Here is an 18,294-nt window from a genome sequence, read left to right on the forward strand (position 1 = left end):
TTTAATACGGAGCACAAATTCACACGTGTGTAAACAATCACCAGTAGCGTATCTCCCTACCTTGTTTCTCCAGTTATCTATTTTTAATTCACGTAAATCTGTTTGGACGCTGTTAAACCATCTTTTACGGAGTCTTCCTTTCCTTTTTGTCCCCGACTGATTTCCTGTTCAATATCATCCTGGTCATTCTATGGTGTTCCAATCTTTGCACATGTCCCAGTCATCTTATTCTATGCGCGCCTTTATTATTGCGCTGATTTTTGGTTTCGTGTACAGCTCTTCCAACTCTTTATTTGTCCTTCTTCTCCATCCCATTTGTGTATTTATGCCTCCGTAAACTGATCGGAGAATTCAGCTCCATATCCAACCGTAGCTCTAATCACTGACTTGTAAATTCTTTCTTTTGTTTTTCTTGAAAATAACTAGACTTCATTAGGGATCTCAACATTCCGTATTTCTGGTTGCCTTTTGTAATTCTGGATTCTATTTCTTTATCTTCATGTCCATTTTCCTTTACTTTCACGCCATGGTAGGTAAATTCTTCCACTCTGTCAAAACTGTAGGTATATGTATTTACTGATAACGAGCATTTAATGATCGTCATTATGAAGCGAGTATGTGGGATACGAAACGAGCCGTATGCGGCGAGTTTCGTATAGAGTACGAGTTCCATAATGAGAATTAAATGCAATTTGTATACACTATTTTTTCTATGATCATTCACAACAAAAAATATATTCAAAGGGCCTAGCCGGGTAAGTGACCCCAGCTCGATCCGAATTCCATATAGGTCACCGTTTAGCATATATAGTGAAACTAACTTTCTGAAATTTTTAGCCCCCTAGGTGGTCATGTGACCCACCTAGAGCCTAATTAGGGTTTTTATGTTTTTATTTTTTATCTCAGCCGCATCGAGAACTAGCGAAAAACTTTAAATAAAAAAGTTGTAAGCTTTAAAAATTTCTGTCCGAAATTTTTTTTTAATTTTTGGCGGGAAATTTAAATTTTAGAACGATTTTAAAATTTTAAATGAGTATCAAAAATAACTAAGACATTCGTTTTCACGAAAAAAAAATATAAATATATAACGTGTATTTTTGCATAATATTTCGCCCTGAATTTTTTCAAATTTTTAAAATTGGTGAAACGCACCTTTAAAAATAAAAACCGCATTTTTTCGTTTTTTTTTTCGTTTTTTGATACAATTTTATACATGGTTTTTTAAAAAAAGGTAATACCGTCACTAGAATAGATAAAAAACTGAAAAATAATTAGGGTTTTCTTAATAAAAAATTTTTGTAATGCCATCCATTTTCAAGATACAGGGCGTTGAAGAAAACAAAATTTTACACATTTTTTACGATTTTGCCGAAACTACTGGCAACATTGTAATAAAATTTGGCGAGTTTTAAGAGGTAGTTGTTGTGCATTTTTTGACATACAATTAAGAATTTTATATTTATCATTGGCGCGCATACGGGTAATGGTCTGAACTTTTTAAAGAAAAAAGATAATCCGCCACTGACATATTTCAAATTAACAATCCTTTTTGAATTCCTCGTTCAATTTGTGACAAAAAATCTTTCTTCCTATTTTTTCATACGACGCGCCATTTTTATTCAAAAAATAAAACATCTTTACACTTACAAAGTATTCGAACTTCTATTAGTAGTTTCTACATCTACATAAACTCGTACATCCATTATAAAAACTAATTCGAATACTTTGGAAGCGTTAAGATATTTTATTTTTTTGCAGCAAAACAGCGCCTCGTATGAAAAAAATGAGAAAATAATTTTTTTATCGCACATTGAATGAGCAATTCGAAAATAATTGTTGATTTGAAATATGTCAGTGGCGTACTACCCTTTTTTCTTTGAAAAGTTCAGACCATTACCCATAAGCGCGCCATTGATGAATATCAAATCCTTAATTGTATGTCAGAACATGCACAATAAATACCTCTTAAAACCCGCCAAGTACAATGTTGCCAGTAGTTTCGGCAAAATCGTAAAAAATGTGTAAAATTTTGTTTTCTTCAACGCCCTGTATCTTGAAAATGGATGGCGTTACAAAAAATTTTTATTAAGCAAACCCCAATTATTTTTCAGTTTTTTACCTACTCCAGTGACGGCGTTACCTTTTTTGAAAAATATGTATAAAATTGTATCAAAAATCCGAAAAAATGCGGTTGTTTATTTTTAAAGGTGCGTTTCACCAATTTTAAAAATTTGAAAAAATTCAGGGTGAAACATTATGCAAAAATACACGTTATATATTTTTTTCGTGAAAACGAATGTCTTAGTTATTTTTTTATACTCATCTAAAATTTTAAAATCGTTCTAAAATTTAAATTTCCCGCCAAAAATAAAAAAAAAATTTCGCATAGAACTTTTTAAATCTTATAAATTTTTTATTTAAAGTTTTTCGCTAGTTCTCGATGCGGCTGAGATAAAAAATAAAAACATAAAAAGCCTAATTAGGCTCTAGGTGGGTCACATGACCACCTAGGGGGCTAAAAATTTCAGAAAGTTAGTTTCACTATATATGCTAAACGGTGACCTACATGGAATTCGAATCGAGTTGGGGGCACTTTTCATCATCTTAACCGGCTAGGCCCTTTATTAATTTTAAGTAGTTTGACAGTTTGTTTACATATTGATAACTGTCAAAGCGTATGTATTTGACCTTTATCGCGATTCTATTGGTTAAAAATCTGTATCTTAATAAAAATCTGTATCATACTGAAGTTCATTATGATACAGGTAATGACATCATAATTGATAGATTATAGTATGAGAGTAGAAAAAAGATATTAAAAAATACTACATATTTCACTATATAGACTATTTCAGGGGCTTGGAAGAGTAAGGGGGAACTGCAAATACCATGTTTCGGGAAAACTGATGTAAAGTTTACAAACATGTTAGAATAGTAAGAGCGAACAACTAAAGCTACAGAAACAACGGCGGGTTACAGGGGTGAGGGGGCGAACCTTAACGAAAACCCAATGAAAGCCTGTGGGTTCGCCCTTGCTCTTCTGGAAGATTATGCAGTCCAGTTTCGGACATGAATGGATTCTTCTTCTTCTTCATGTGCCTTGTCCGTTGCGGACGTTGGCTATCATCATAGCAATTTAATTTTGTTTGCGGCGTTTCTGAATAACTCGATCGATGTTAGTCCAAACCATTGGCGGTAAGTTTTGAAGCCATGAGTGTCTTCTTCTTCCGGGTCCGCGTTTGCTTTCTATTTTACCCTGTATTATCAGTTGGAGTATATGATATTTATCATGTCTCATAATATGACGGAGGTATTCAAGTTTCCGTTTCTTAATTGTGAAACAGATCTCTTTTTGTTTTCCCATTCGGCGCAGTACCTCTACGTTGGTGGTGTGAGTCGTCCAGGATATTTTGAGGATACGTCGATACACCAACATTTCGAATGCCTCCAGGTTTCTAATTAATGTTTCTGTCAGTGTCCATGCATCTGCGCCATACACCAAGACTGGAAATACATAGCACTTTAGCAGCCGTATTTTTAGTGGAAGAGATATGTCGGAATGGGTGAATATATTTTTCATGTTGTTAAATGTTGCTCTGGCCTTTTCAATTCTAGATCGTATTTCGGTTGTTTGATCCCATTTCGAGTTGACGATTGTTCCAAGGTATATATACGGGTCAACGAGTCCAATTAGTTGGTTTTTTATTTTCAATTGTCTGGCAGGTTTTTGTGTTGTGCTGACCAGCATCCATTTTGTTTTATTTATGTTGAGGTTAAGTCCTCTTTCTTCACTCGCTCTTTGTACCATGTCCATAAGATACTGAAGTTCATCGATACTACTGGCAAGTACGACTGTATCGTCCGCATATCGGATGTTATTTGTCAATTCTCCATTGATTTTTATTCCTTCGTTTGCTTCATCCAGTGCTTTTTTAAAAATTTGTTCGGAGTGAAATGAATGGATTGGTATATTATTTCTTACAGAATTTTAGGAGTATGAAGGGCGAAACATGCTGTTTTATAATTTACAGACCCATTCTCTAAAAGTATGTGAGGAAAATAAGACTGTTTTTGAAAGGACCATTTTGTGTGTTCGCCCTTACTCTTCCAAGCTCCTGATTTGTTGTTTTATCTTTCATTATACTTTAATAAGACCTCTGTTCGAACTTCTTGGTCGTTGTTATATATAAGTACATTCTATCAAAACACGAGAATCATTCTGGTACAGTCTACAAATTCGGTAGTAGGTCATACTTCTAAGTCATATGTAAAGTGGTGACTCATAGAAGTTTCATGGTCATTGTGGAACCTTCATGTGCACCACTGTCTTTACATCACAATATTGTGATTATATTGAATGCATTGGTTTTTTTGTGTTGATATGATTTATTGAATGCATTGAGGCATGTCTTAAAAGACAAGGAGGCTGATTATTATACATCTAAAAGATAGACACAGCTTTCTCAAACCTAATAACTGTGTCCTTCAGTATGCATCAGCTGTCTTGCGTTTTATTATTAACCTTTAAGTTGATCATTACATTTCTTTATTTTTACATTCGTTTTCACTGGTAGACAAATATTTATATTATAGTCAGTTTTATTTTTAGATTATCTCCATGAGGATAAAGTGGAAATTTTGGAGACCATAACTGAACATTCATCCCACGAAGGAAATTCTATGAATCCACATGCTGAAAATAAAAATAGAAAAGTGGTGACTGGAAAAGGGCATCATAAATGTGAAGTTTGTTTCAAACAGTTTACTCGAAAAGGTCATTTAACTGAGCACATGATAGTTCATACTGGAGAAAAACCTCATAAGTGTGAAATTTGTTTTAAGCGGTTTAGTATACTAAATCTTTTGAAAATACATTTGAGAATGCACACTGGGGAAAAACCTCATAAGTGTGAAATTTGTTCTAAGCAGTTTAGATTTATAGGTAACCTTAAAAATCATTTGAAAGTTCATGCTGGGGAAAAACCTCATAAGTGTGAAATTTGTTTCAAGAGTTTTATTCAAGCAAGTCAATTGAAAAGACATTTGATAGCGCACACTGGGGAAAGACCCCATAAGTGTGAACTTTGTTTTAACGAGTTTATGCATGCAAGTGATTTGAAAGGACATTTAGTCTTGCACACTGGGGTAAAACCTCATAAGTGTAAAATTTGCTTTAAGCAGTTTACTAGAGCAAGTCAGTTGAAAGTACATTTGAGAGTGCACACTGGGGAGAAACCTCATAAGTGTGAAATTTGTTTTAAACAGTTTAGAGAACGAGGTCATTTGAAAAGGCATTTGATGATGCACACTGAAGAAAAACCTTATAAGTGTGAAATTTGTTTTAAACAGTTTTCTCAGGCAGATGATTTGAAAAAACATTTAAGAGTACACACTGGGGAAAAACCTCATAAGTGTGAAATTTGCTTTAAGCAGTTTACTAGAGCAAGTCAGTTGAAAGTACATTTGAGAGTGCACACTGGGGAGAAACCTCATAAGTGTGAAATTTGTTTTAAACAGTTTAGAGAACGAGATCATTTGAAAAGGCATTTGATGATGCACACTGAAGAAAAACCTTACAAGTGTGAAATTTGTTTTAAACAATTTTCTCAGGCAGATTATTTGAAAAAACATTTAAGAGTGCACACTGGGGAAAAACCTCAGGTGTGAAATTTGTTTTAGGCCGTTTTTTTTTCAGCGGCTCTTTTGAAAATACATTTGGGAGTGCACACTGGGGAAAACATCATAAGTGTGAAGTTTGTTGTAAGCAGTTTAGAGACATAACGATGGCTTAGTGTGAAAACCTCGTATCTCATTAAATTACAATTACAGGAGAGGCCAAAAACTGATTTTCTGCATAATATAACCTAAAAACAAAAATTACTGTTACATATTTTTAATTCGAGCACATTGAGACAAATATGCTTTCTACCAAATATGTTTCTGTATGCAGGACTACCTCTTACTGTTCACAAAAAACATTTCTCCAAGTCGAATCTCTCAAACAAATACTCCAAATTAAGTACCAAATGTTGGTTATAAATATACGTGGTATTCACACTAAATCAAGAGAGCAATTGATATACGTGTTTTTTTTTCGGCTGTAGAAAATAGTCTAGTGTATTTGGATTTTTTCTAACAGTTGTAAATCGTGAGATACAAGGTTTTCAAACTAAAACCACCGAAATGTCATTTTCGAAAAAAAAAATGAGATACGAGGTTTTCACACTAAGCCATCGATAAGTAACTTGAAAAGGCATTTGAGAGTGCATCATAAGTGTGAAATTTGAAGCAATTTACCGAAAAAGGTAGTTTAAAAACACTTTTCAAATTATGTACACACAAGAGAAAACCCTGAATAATCAGAAAACGCAATTGGATGGTGTTCTGCAATCATAGTATAAGCCACATACCTATTGTTCAGAGTAAATGAGCATAATGTATTTACCTACTTAGTCTTTATATTGAATAAGTCTTTATTGTCAAATTTTTACATTTCAATAATTACAGGCTACATTAAAAGACAAAAGCAAAATAAATAAAAACGTTTTACTGCAAAAATAACTTACAGCGGCTTAGAACATTTTTAACAAATTTCAAAAGTATCAAGTTTGTCATTTTGTAATAATCGCCTATCCCTCCGAAATGATATATACAAAGAAAAAATTGCGAATTCGACTTCATTACTAATAGTAATTAAAATTAAGTTCCTACTCAATTTGATCTTCATCAATCTAGAAATCTGGATTTAACCGAATTTCTTTCAAATCTTCCTAGTCGATGTTGTTCAGAAATCCATAAAAATGCATGGCATCCTGGGGAATTGATTAACTTACACAAATCTATAAGGTCCTTTATATTTTCAGCGGACATGGGTTTGCCATTTGGCTACAAGGGAGCCAACTCTACATTCTTTAGAACAGGTTTTCGACATACAGTAGAGCCCCGCAAATCCGAACCAAAGGAAAATGAAAAAAATTTAAAAATTTAAGACAGTAACTGAAAAACATGTTTATTATATAGAGTATAACCAGACAATTGAACAATGTAGGAATAGTAGAACTATGAACATTTAAAATTTCTTAAAAATAAATACATACTTTATACGTACCTAGTGCTTAAGGGGGGGGGTATGGTTTGAAATATTTAATTTTTTTTATTATTTCAAATAAAAATGCATACTTTCAAGAATACTCTCTGAAAATTTCAGTTTTATCGGAGTAAAATTACCCGAGATACAGAGTGTTGCCGCGGCTTCGCGCCAGCACGCTTGACCGTAGTAAGAAACGTTAAACAACTGTTCCCCTTCTCTTTTGTAGATTACTCCGCAATTCAAAAAACATATTCCAATGTTCATCACTTTACGATTTGGCAGACAAATAAGAAGATGAAGATGCAGTTGTCAAAACTTTAAACGCATTTTTCTCATAACTTCTTTTTTAAATGCGGTGGATATTGTAACTGAAAAACTACTTGACCGATCTACCTGAAATTTTGCATAAATTTTCTTTAGACATTTCGTGAGGTAACAACGTCGAGAGATTTTTCGTTTTGTGCTTATTTTTTGTTCAACAATATTAAATCTGTTGGTTTTCACAAAATTTTTATCAAAAATTTCGTATTTTTGACTTCTGAGTGATACCGAAAATTCAAAAATCATTATAAATAAAAAAAACTCGACGTTGTTACCTCGTGAAACTTATAAGCTAATTAAATCTTTTTGAATTTTTTGTTTCGTGTGATCCAGTGATGAGTTCTGATGTCCACCGCAAAATCCATTATTTTTTGAGCTGCCTCTCAAAATTTGTCACCAATGGCTTATTTTTTAATATTTTGGATTGAATTTTTTCTTAAATATTCTTTGAATTGTACTTAATATGTTTGTTTAATTTAAAAATAAAATAATTCTACCATAGCTGCGAAAAAAATTCACAAAAATGTGCTTGATATGTTGATTTCAAACCATACCCCCCCCCCCTTAATATAAAGGTTAAACACAAACTTACTTCGGTTTCTCGTAGTCAACTTGAGTCCAAAAATATTGTCCACACACTCTTGCGAGAACGTTTTGCGACTTAAAATCAACGACAATGAAAGCGCTTTGAATTCTTAATTAGACTAACTTTCAGATAATCCGAACTTTTCGGAAGCCGAACAGGCTGCCCCCCCCCCCAATTAGTTCGGATTTTCGGGTTCTACTTATACCTGATTTTTCAATATTTATCTACAAACATTGATCATTCCTTTATACTACATATTTATAACATGTGTTTTTAGTAAATTAATGTCATCCTTATTAAACGCTTGTTGCAAATCTTTGTAAGAATGTTTTCATTGTTTTTAAATGTGCCGCAAGTTGTTGTTATTTTTTCTGTTGTAATATTTTAAAGCAAAAAATCACAAAATTGGTAATTATTCATACTTCAGGGACTATTATTTTATTACTCAAGATAGCTATAAACTTATTTTGACTTAAAATTGGAGAAATGGTTTCATTTAGGGCCAATTTCTCATATCGAGTTCAACTCCAGTTTAACCTGAACTTCTAATAAACGTCAGTTTAAAGTCAAAATCGTCTTTCTCAATTCGCACGTTCAACCGATGGCAGTTTAAACTTGAACGGTGGAATTCGGCCGTTCAAAGATTTCAGAACTCAGTTCAGATGATTTCATGGACTACGCATGCGTTGTATTAACACGAAACGCTGTCATAATATAAATATATCCTATTTTATTATATTAAGCCTAACGATAAACGATAACATTATTTTTGTTTTTATAATATTTATTTATAATTATTAAAATGACTATTTGACTATAAATACTTAAATTTAACTTTATTCAAGAACAGCATAAAAAAGGTAGTTCAAAATGGCGACAGTTTTGTACCTTTTGCCATATATTGGCCTTTCTCGAAAGCGGTAGAACGAGCGCTGACATGAACGTGCAATGAGAAATACATTCCAAACAAAACTACAGATCACCGGTGAACCTGGTTCAACTGAACCATAGATTAACGCAGGTATGAGAAATCGACACTTAGTCTATTGCAGCAATCAGTAACAAATCGCAAGACAGATACAAGTGTATTTTTAAATTGGGGGAGATAAATGATAAAACACTAAAAAAATATTGTACGAATCTTCATTCAATACTTTCAATAGAAAAAGAATCAAATATACAGGCAAATGATCTTCTAGAAGATCTAACATAGTGCATAATGAAACCTTTAGAAGTTTTGAACTATTTCTGTACACCCAAATGTAGTTGTATCGCTAAGAATTTTATTAACACTCCTTGTCTAAGTAGTTAGTGAGGAAAGAAGTTTTTCAAAATTAAAAATTATTAAAAACAGTTTACGAAGCTCCATAAGACAAACAAAACTAAAAGAATTAGCACTCATTTCAATAGAGTCCTCACTGGCTGCTACTTTAGACTACATTTGATTGACGAATTTGCCAAAATTCAAGTCAGAAGGGTAAAATTGTAATTTTTGTAAATGTTATTTAATGTTAATACGTATTTCATTTAATTTAAATTATGTTTTGTTTTTAAAATAAAAGTATGTTCATTTGTGCAGTTGCATTTATAGTTATATTTAAGGGGGGTCATTTCGAAGACTTGCATCATATTGAAAAAATGTACCGCACGGCTCTGATAAGCAGGGTTGGCAGGTTTAAACCAACATTCTTGAAACCTTGCTTTAAACCAACTGGTTTTTTTAAGAAAAAAGCCTGGTTATAGTCAAAGTGGAAATCGGTGGGAATGCGCATTTTATCAATGAAATTCGATATGTCTAGAGGACAAAAAAGACGTTCCAAAGCCGCTAACGATAACCCAGGCAACCAAGATACGTCATATTCATATATAACGTCGAGGAAACGTCAGTTTTTGGTTGAATATACACACGTGGTTGAACATTACGTCATATAGACGTCTTTTGAGTAGTTGAGACACGATCGAAGCAACATCGAATCTCTTTAATAACCGAATCAACGTATTAATATTTGATATTTGTTGTGATTTCTTTTTACTAGTCTAAAAAGTGATTTGCAATTAGTGTTTTGGAACAGGTATATTAGAATTTTTAATTGCTTGCTAATTACAAGAATTCATAAAGTAAGGTAACACATTCCAGTCTGTTTTTTTTTCTTGTTCTTTTTAAAGTATTTGGAGGAACATAAGCGTATCGTTAGCTGTATTTTCGGAAATATGCCGTCAAATTTAATATGTTCTTGCTGCAGCAAATCATACAAACCAAATTTAATGTTAAAATGCTCTGTGTGTACTAAAGTATTTAGACATACTTGTGTTAACATTAGTGCAAATGAGCTTGAACTGATTAATGATGAAGAGAAGGGATGTGACTGGTCTTGCATAAATTGTAGACAAATTGGTAATCAGATTAAGGACTTAAAATCATTAATTCTCTCACTTCAGGCTGAAATACAAGCCCTAAAAAATGATAACCAGATTTTGAAATCTTCTTCGAACCCACTAGAAATGGAAGAAATAATACAAGAAATCAACGAATGAAATAAAAGAAAACGAAATGTTATTTTCTTTGGTGTGCCGGAACAGGATCAACAACTATCTGAGGATCATCGTAAGAATAGCGATAAGTCTGAAGTTCAAAAAATAATCTCAAGCGTAAGTCCTAATGTGAATACTGCCAACATTAAGCTCCTCAGACTTGGGCAAGTTAACCAAGGGCAAATTCGACCAATTAAGGTCATATTAGATGATGAAAATGATGTATTTGCTTTAATACGGCAAGCTAAATTTCTAAGAAATGGGAACTACAAAAATGTGTCAATGTCATTTGATCGAACTAGAAATCAAATTAATTATTACAACAATGTAAAGGTTGAACTAAACAACATGAATGCGAGTGGAAATGGATCTTTCAAAATCAAGTATATGAATGGTATACCTAAGGTAGTGCCTTTAAACCAATAGAGCCCGACAGTGTTGTAGGATGTGAACTTATAAATTATTACCAAAATGTACGTGGTCTTAACTCTAAAGTTACAGAGTTTTATACTAGTGTAAGTGAGGGTGAATATGACATTATTGCTTTAAGTGAGACCTGGTTGAACAAGGATGTGTCCAGTCTAGAGTTGTTTCCTGATCAATACGATGTGTATAGAAAGGATCGAAAATTTGATGTTGTAGATAAAACCACTGGGATAGGCGTCTTATTAGCGCTGAAGACGGAGATTAAATCGTCTGTTATCGATGTATCCACATACGATCTACAGTTTCCCCTAATCGATATGTTAGCTGTAAAATGTTGTGTTGGTTATAGAAAATTTTATGTTTTAGTTCTTTATATTATTGATAAGTTAAGTTCTGAAGACTTCGAATACTTTTTTGAATGTTTAGAACAACTGGATATATTTAATGAAACCATTGTTATATTAGGTGACTTCAATGTACCCAAGTTTGTAGATCAAAGCAGATTAGATATAAAAACATCAACTGTATTAGATTTTTTAAGTTTATTTAATTTAGTTCAATACAATGATGTGCCTAATAACTTAGGTCGTTTGTTGGATTTAGTAATGTCATCAGAGAAATGTGATATTATTCATGATGATTCTTCACTGGTTAAAGAAGATGGTCATCATCCTGCACTTATGATAAGGATTAATAATTTGGGAAAAAAGGAAATTAGGTTTTTACCAAATTCTAATTCGAAAATGTATAATTTTCGGAAAGCAAATTTCACTTCTCTGTATTCTGAACTATTACAAACTAATTGGGACTTTTTAGATAATTACGATGATGTAAATATAGCATTAAAGCAATTTTATAATATATTGTATACAATAGTTGATAGATATGTTCCGGTATACAAAAATTATAAACATAAGTATCCAAATTGGTATTACTCAGATATTATTAAAAATATTAAACTCAAAGCCAAAAACTGTCAAAAGTATAGAAAAACAGGAAACGAAATATATCACATAGAATTTAAAAGATTGCGCAAAGTTATTAAACAGCAAATTAAAACTGCATATAACAATTACATTGAAAACATTCAAGACAGTATTACCATCGAAACAAAATCATTTTGGTCTTATGTACATACTAAAAATAAGTCATCGCGAATTCCAGGTGAAATGTGTTATGAGGGAAATACTTTTGATAATCCCCAGGATATTGTCAACGCTTTTAAAACATTTTTTGAAAAAGTTTATGTATCTACCGACAATAATGAACCAGAGGACATCAGCGTTCAGGGTTTTAATTTACCAACCATTAATTTTTTGAAATTTGAAGAAAATGAAATTCTGGAAGCTTTTAAAAGATTAAAAAATAAAATGATGACTGGTCCAGATAATATTCCAGCATTTCTAGTTAAAGATTGTACACGAATATTTGTCAAACTGCTTCAAAAACTGTTTAACTTGTCTTTGGAAACTGGAAAATATCCTGAAATATGGAAAGAGTCAAAAGTATGTCCTATATTTAAAAATGGAGTTAAATCTGATATATCTAATTACAGACCTGTCTCTCTGTTGTGTAACTTCTCAAAGATTTTCGAGATTGTTCTGTATAATCGTATATATCCGTGTGTTCGCGGCTATATTGCACTTTTTCAACACGGATTCATAGATAAACGATCTACCGTCACAAACCTGGTAGTGATGACACAATTTATTTCTGAAGTATTAGATGAACAAGGACAAATTGATGTCGTATATACAGATTTCTCGAAGGCATTTGATAAGGTGGTTCATCCGTATTTATTATCCAAGTTATCAAATTTAGGATTTTCTGTTAATTTAATTAAATTCTTTGGTAGTTATTTAATAGGAAGGAGACAGTATGTATTCTATAATGGCTTTAAGTCAGATTTAATTCTGTCTAAGTCTGGTGTTCCGCAAGGCTCCAATCTAGGACCGTTATTATTTTTACTTTATATTAATGATTTGTTTCAAGAAATTAACTGTAAAAAATTGTGTTTTGCGGACGACTTGAAAATTTTCTGTAAGATCGACACTATTGGCGATTGTTTAGAACTTCAGCGTAACTTAACTGCTATTGATACATGGTGTACTAATAACAAACTACTATTAAATTCTGCAAAATGTAAAGTAGTGAGTTTTTGCAGGAAATTGACGACAGTTAACTTTAACTATATAATTCAGAACTCTGTTTTGGAAAAATGTAATAGCCTCAAAGACTTAGGTGTCATTTTTGACTGCAAGTTAACTTTCAATTTGCATATTGAACAAAAAGTTTCTGCAGCTATGAGAATGTACGGTTTCATTATTAGGAACTGCAGAAACTTCACCAACATAACACCAATAAAATTATTATACTATTCTCTAGTACGTCCAAAATTAGAATATTGCAGTTTAGTTTGGTATCCTATATATAATTGTTATACAAAAGATATTGAAAAAGTACAGAGAAAACTTATAAAATATCTGATATTTAAAATTGATGGAATCTATCCTAACCGTGGATGTGATAATAATACATTATGTTGTAGAGTTGACATGGTTAGTTTAGAATTAAGGAGAGAAATTAGTTCATTAACATTTTTGTATAAATTATTACATAACAGTATTGACTGTAGTGATTTATTAGCACAAATTAATTTCAACGTTCCTCGAGTTAGATCTAGATCAAACGTTTTATTTAAGTGTCCAAGAGCAAGAACAAATATATTAGTTAAATCGCCTCTTTTTGTCATGTGTAAGAATTATAATAGTATTTGCAATCATTGTGATATTTTTTCGTGCTCACTTAATGATTTGTTAAAAATGGCTTCTCTTTACTTAGATTAGGTCTCTACTATTACTTTGTAGATGTTATACTAATGAATTATGTGATTATTTTTTTCTGTATTTGTCCTATAAATGGGAAACTGTTGGGCAATAAAGCTATTATTATTTTGTAGGTGATTTTAAATACGTATGATTAATGACGTTAAAATACGTTTAAAAAACGTTTTCATTTCAGACAGCCTATGTCTGACGTCACAAAATTGGGAGGAGCTTAAAAGTTACAAAACAAAGTCAGTATAGATCAGGCCTGTTGACGAGGGATGTTACGACCGCAGAGCGGGCGTTGTCGGTGTTGTCAGATATATGCACCTCCATACCATAGCACCTACTCAGTTGGAACGCAAAATTCTGCTAAAACCGTTGATTGATATACATCAATCAACGCTAAAACGTTACAGGGACGTACCCTTCTACTTACTATATATTCTTTGCTTAGGCCCGGTACTTTATGTCTCGATTTTGCAATTACAAGTATTATTATAATTATAAATAAGTATAATTGCATTTATTACAACGCAAGAGACCCGATTAAACCTCCGTTAACTAACGGGCTGTTAATCAAGACATAAAGTACCGGGCCTTACTATCAATATTTATCGATGGATATCGATTCTCGACCACAACAAACACTGATAGGCAGAGTTACCAGGTCTACTGATTTTTCAGTAGACCTAATGATTTGAACTCCAATCTACTGAAAACTGTATAAAACCTACTGATGTGAACTCCAATTTGCCGATCTACTGAAACTTCTACTGAAAAATCTAAAAAATCTTCAAAATTTAACGTCTAACAACGTGTTAATCTTTTTTCGTTTCACTTTACCTAAATTTTTAAAAACAGTCGGTGCTTGTTATATGTTATCAGAAAAAGAATAACATCACAAAAGTTTTTTGACACATTCTTACGTAGCGAAAAATCGTACGGTGGGGTAGTAGTCACATCCGTTTATTTTCAGTATTAACTTAGTTTAGACTTTGTTTTGACTAGAAATTTTTGATTTGATTCGTATGCATATTATCTATGACGCATGCGTATTCTTTCATTTTTCCGACTGTATGTGATAAGTTATTTCTTAGTCTTATCTGCAGAACTTTTTTTATTATATAAAGTAAGCTAACTTTATGCAATTATTATCATGTTTATATCTTAACTGAATTTATTTGGTATTAACTATGTAGGGGAAAGTTAAGCAGACTATTTTTTGTATAGTTTCTTATCAAACTTTACATAATTTTGTATAAATATATAAAGCGTAAATTTGATCTTAGACGTCTAAGTATTATAGACCAAGAGGCAGCGCTGAAAAATCTATTTGAATTTACTAAAGCTAGATTTTTCACAGTTGATTACTGTGAGTGTGTAGAGAAACATACTGCGGCCGGTCAAGCGAAACGTAGAACAGGGGTTACTGCGAGGGTATCAAAGTTGCTTTCCTACGAAAGTAATTATTTCCATTTACTAAGGCTGAAAATCAGTACACACGCTCTAAATTAAATATAAATAAAAGTTATTATAGTCGGTCAGCTGTATGACGGGACAGAGCCGGTAGGTCGGCCCCAATAGTCGATTGAGAAAATGAAGAATTTTGGCTCGCAATTTTTTCGTTCAGCATGGATTTACTTGAAATTTTCACAGAAGGTAGGGAATAGTCTAAGGATCATTATACAGGGTGTCCCGAAAAGATTGGTCATAAATTATACCACACATTCTGGGGTCAAAAATAGTTCGATTGAACCTAACTTACCTTAGTACAAATGTGCTCACAAAAAAAGTTACAGCCCTTTGAAGTTACAAAATGAAAATCGATTTTTTTCAATATATCGAAAACTATTAGAGATTTTTTATTGAGAATGGACATGTATCATTCTTATGGTAGGACCATCTTAAAACAAAATTATAGTGAAATTTGTCCACCCCATAAAAAATTTATGGGGATTTTGTTCCCTTAAACCCCCCCAAACTTTTGTGTACGTTCCAATTAATTCATTGTTGTGGTACCATTAGTTAAACACAACGTTTTTAAAACTTTTTTGCCTCTTAGTATTTTTTCGATAAGCCAGTTTTTATCGAGATGCGGCTTCTTTTTCAATATATTTACGTAAAAATTTTATGGGGGTTTTGTTCCTTTAAACCCCCCAAATGTTTGTGTACGTTCCAATTAAACTATTATTGTGGTACCATTAGTTAAACACAGTGTTTTTAAAACTTTTGCCTCTTAGTCTTTTGTTCATAAGTCACCTTTTATCGAGATGTAGCTTCTTTTTCAAAATATACCTAAAAATGTAAATTATAAATAAATTTTCAGATTATTAACAGGTCTCTAGAACCGTACTTAACCATATACAAATATGTGGTGGATTCGACAAATATTCAAAATATCTCGATAAACACTGGCTTATCGAAAAAGTACTAAGAGACAAAAAAGTTTTAAAAATAATGTGTTTAACTAATAGTGCCACAATAATAATTTAATTGGAACGTACACAAAAGTTTGGGGGGGTTTTAAGGGAACAAAACCCCCATAAAATTTTTATGGGGTGCACAAATTTTACTTAAATTTTTTTTTAAGATGTTGCTGCCGTAAAAATGCCGCATGTCCATTTTCAATAAAAAATCTCTGAGAGTTTTCGATATATGAAAAAAAATCGATTTTCAATTAGTAACTTCAAAGGGCTGTAACTTTTTTTGTGTGCACTATTGTATATAGGTAAGTGAGGTTCAATCAACCTATTTTTGACCCCAGAATCTGTGGTATAATTTATGACCAATCTTTTCGGGACACCCTGTATATCATGCCGCTATCATACGCTAAAACCTTGGGGTGGGAATTTTTTATTACATTTCAACCATGTAATTCGATGGAAAATGTGATTCTAAGAAAAAACTGTTTTTACATTTTCTTCATAAAACTAATATTTTTCGTGTTATTTGCGCTTGAAAATAACAGTTTTTCGACGAAAAAATCGACTTTTTTAGACGGTTTTTTGAGAATACCTCGAAAAATATGCATTTAATCGAAAAAACTGTAGATATCGAAATTTATTTATTTATTTATTTATTAACGGGATAAACCCAATACATACAAAATACAATAAAGCAGAGCTTTTGTCATAATAATGAAAATATAAAATTTAGATACATGTAAAACTACAACTATAAAACACAAACATAAAAAATAAAAAAGAATATAAATTATTTGTAAATGATGAAAACAACTGAATTAACTATAACAGTTAAATCTATTTAATTTTTTAAATTCAAAATTCAAGACGCCCGAGTTCTTGTTTAATAGAGGAAACTGAAGAACCAAACAGATCTATTACATGACTAAACTTGTTTCCATACAGGGCCAATCTACTAATTGGTGCATATTGACCATAATTTGTAGCATGTCGTTGTTCCCCGAATATTTGTGGATTTCGTGTCAATCTAGCAGGTATATTAAAGTATACAAGACTTATCAATTCTTCGGAGTTAATAACACCAGAGATAACTTTGCGAAGACAACAAATATCCAACATGACTCTTCTGCGTTCAAGAGTTTGTAAATTTAATCTCTTTAATATATTATCATAAGTATAATTTCTAACTGTTAAACCCATCTTAAAAGCTGCGAAACGTAAAAATTTGTTTTGAACCTTTTCAATATTTAGGATTTGATATGCATAACTAGGTGACCAGATAATAGAACCATATTCAATAATTGATCTCACGATACTGCAATATAAGATTTTTATTGTGTGAATTGACAAATCTTTTGATGAACGCAATACAAAACCCAACATCTTAAATGCTTTCGAAACAGTATGGTCAATGTGAGACTAAAATGTTAATTTACAATCAAATATTATACCCAAATCCCGAATTTCGTTCACACGTGTGACAGGAGTATTATTAATAAAATATTGATGGTGAATAGGCGAATGGGATCTAGCAAAAGTTATTAAAAAGCATTTATTAATATTAAGTTCCATATCATTTCTACCACACCACTCATAAAAATCATTTACTTGTGACTGAAGCTGAAAAATGTTATCCTCATTATTGACAGTCTTATATATTTTAACATCATCAGCAAACATTAAAAAGTTAACTTCCTTAAAAATAGAGTGAACATCATTCAAGAACAGATTAAATAGAAGGGGGCCACAGTGGGAACCTTGCGGTACTCCAGATGTAGCTGTAAAAGCATTAGAAAGAAAACATCCTATTTTTACACTTAAACTTCGATTAGTCAGGTAACTTTGCATCCAATCAAAGAGACTTCCAGAAACACCGTATGCTGTAAGTTTTGCAAGTAAGATATTATGATTGACCTTATCGAATGCTTTAGAAAAATCAGTATAGATGGAATCTACTTGTAATTTGTTCTCCAAAGCAATAACAATGTCATTCTGATAAAGAAGTAAATTAGTTACTGTAGATTTACCCTGTACAAAACCGTGTTGTTCATTCACCAGAATACTGCCGAATTCACAAGTAAGCTGCTT

At 32.1% G+C, this 18,294-nt stretch overlaps 1 protein-coding gene across 1 annotated transcript in view; it reads left to right on the forward strand.

Moving 5' to 3' along the window:
* LOC126879169 (zinc finger protein 729-like) overlaps positions 1-9,643 on the forward strand; it is a 128,469-nt gene extending 118,826 nt beyond the window's left edge. The window contains exon 2 of the mRNA XM_050642197.1: positions 4,610-9,643. Coding sequence (XP_050498154.1) covers positions 4,610-5,667 — 1,058 coding nt within the window. The 3' untranslated portion in view covers positions 5,668-9,643. The remainder of the gene's footprint in view (positions 1-4,609) is intronic.
* The last annotated feature ends 8,651 nt before the right edge of the window (positions 9,644-18,294 follow it).

Source organism: Diabrotica virgifera, chromosome 1 (assembly GCF_917563875.1).
Source record: "Diabrotica virgifera virgifera chromosome 1, PGI_DIABVI_V3a".
Classification (NCBI taxonomy): domain Eukaryota; kingdom Metazoa; phylum Arthropoda; class Insecta; order Coleoptera; family Chrysomelidae; genus Diabrotica; species Diabrotica virgifera.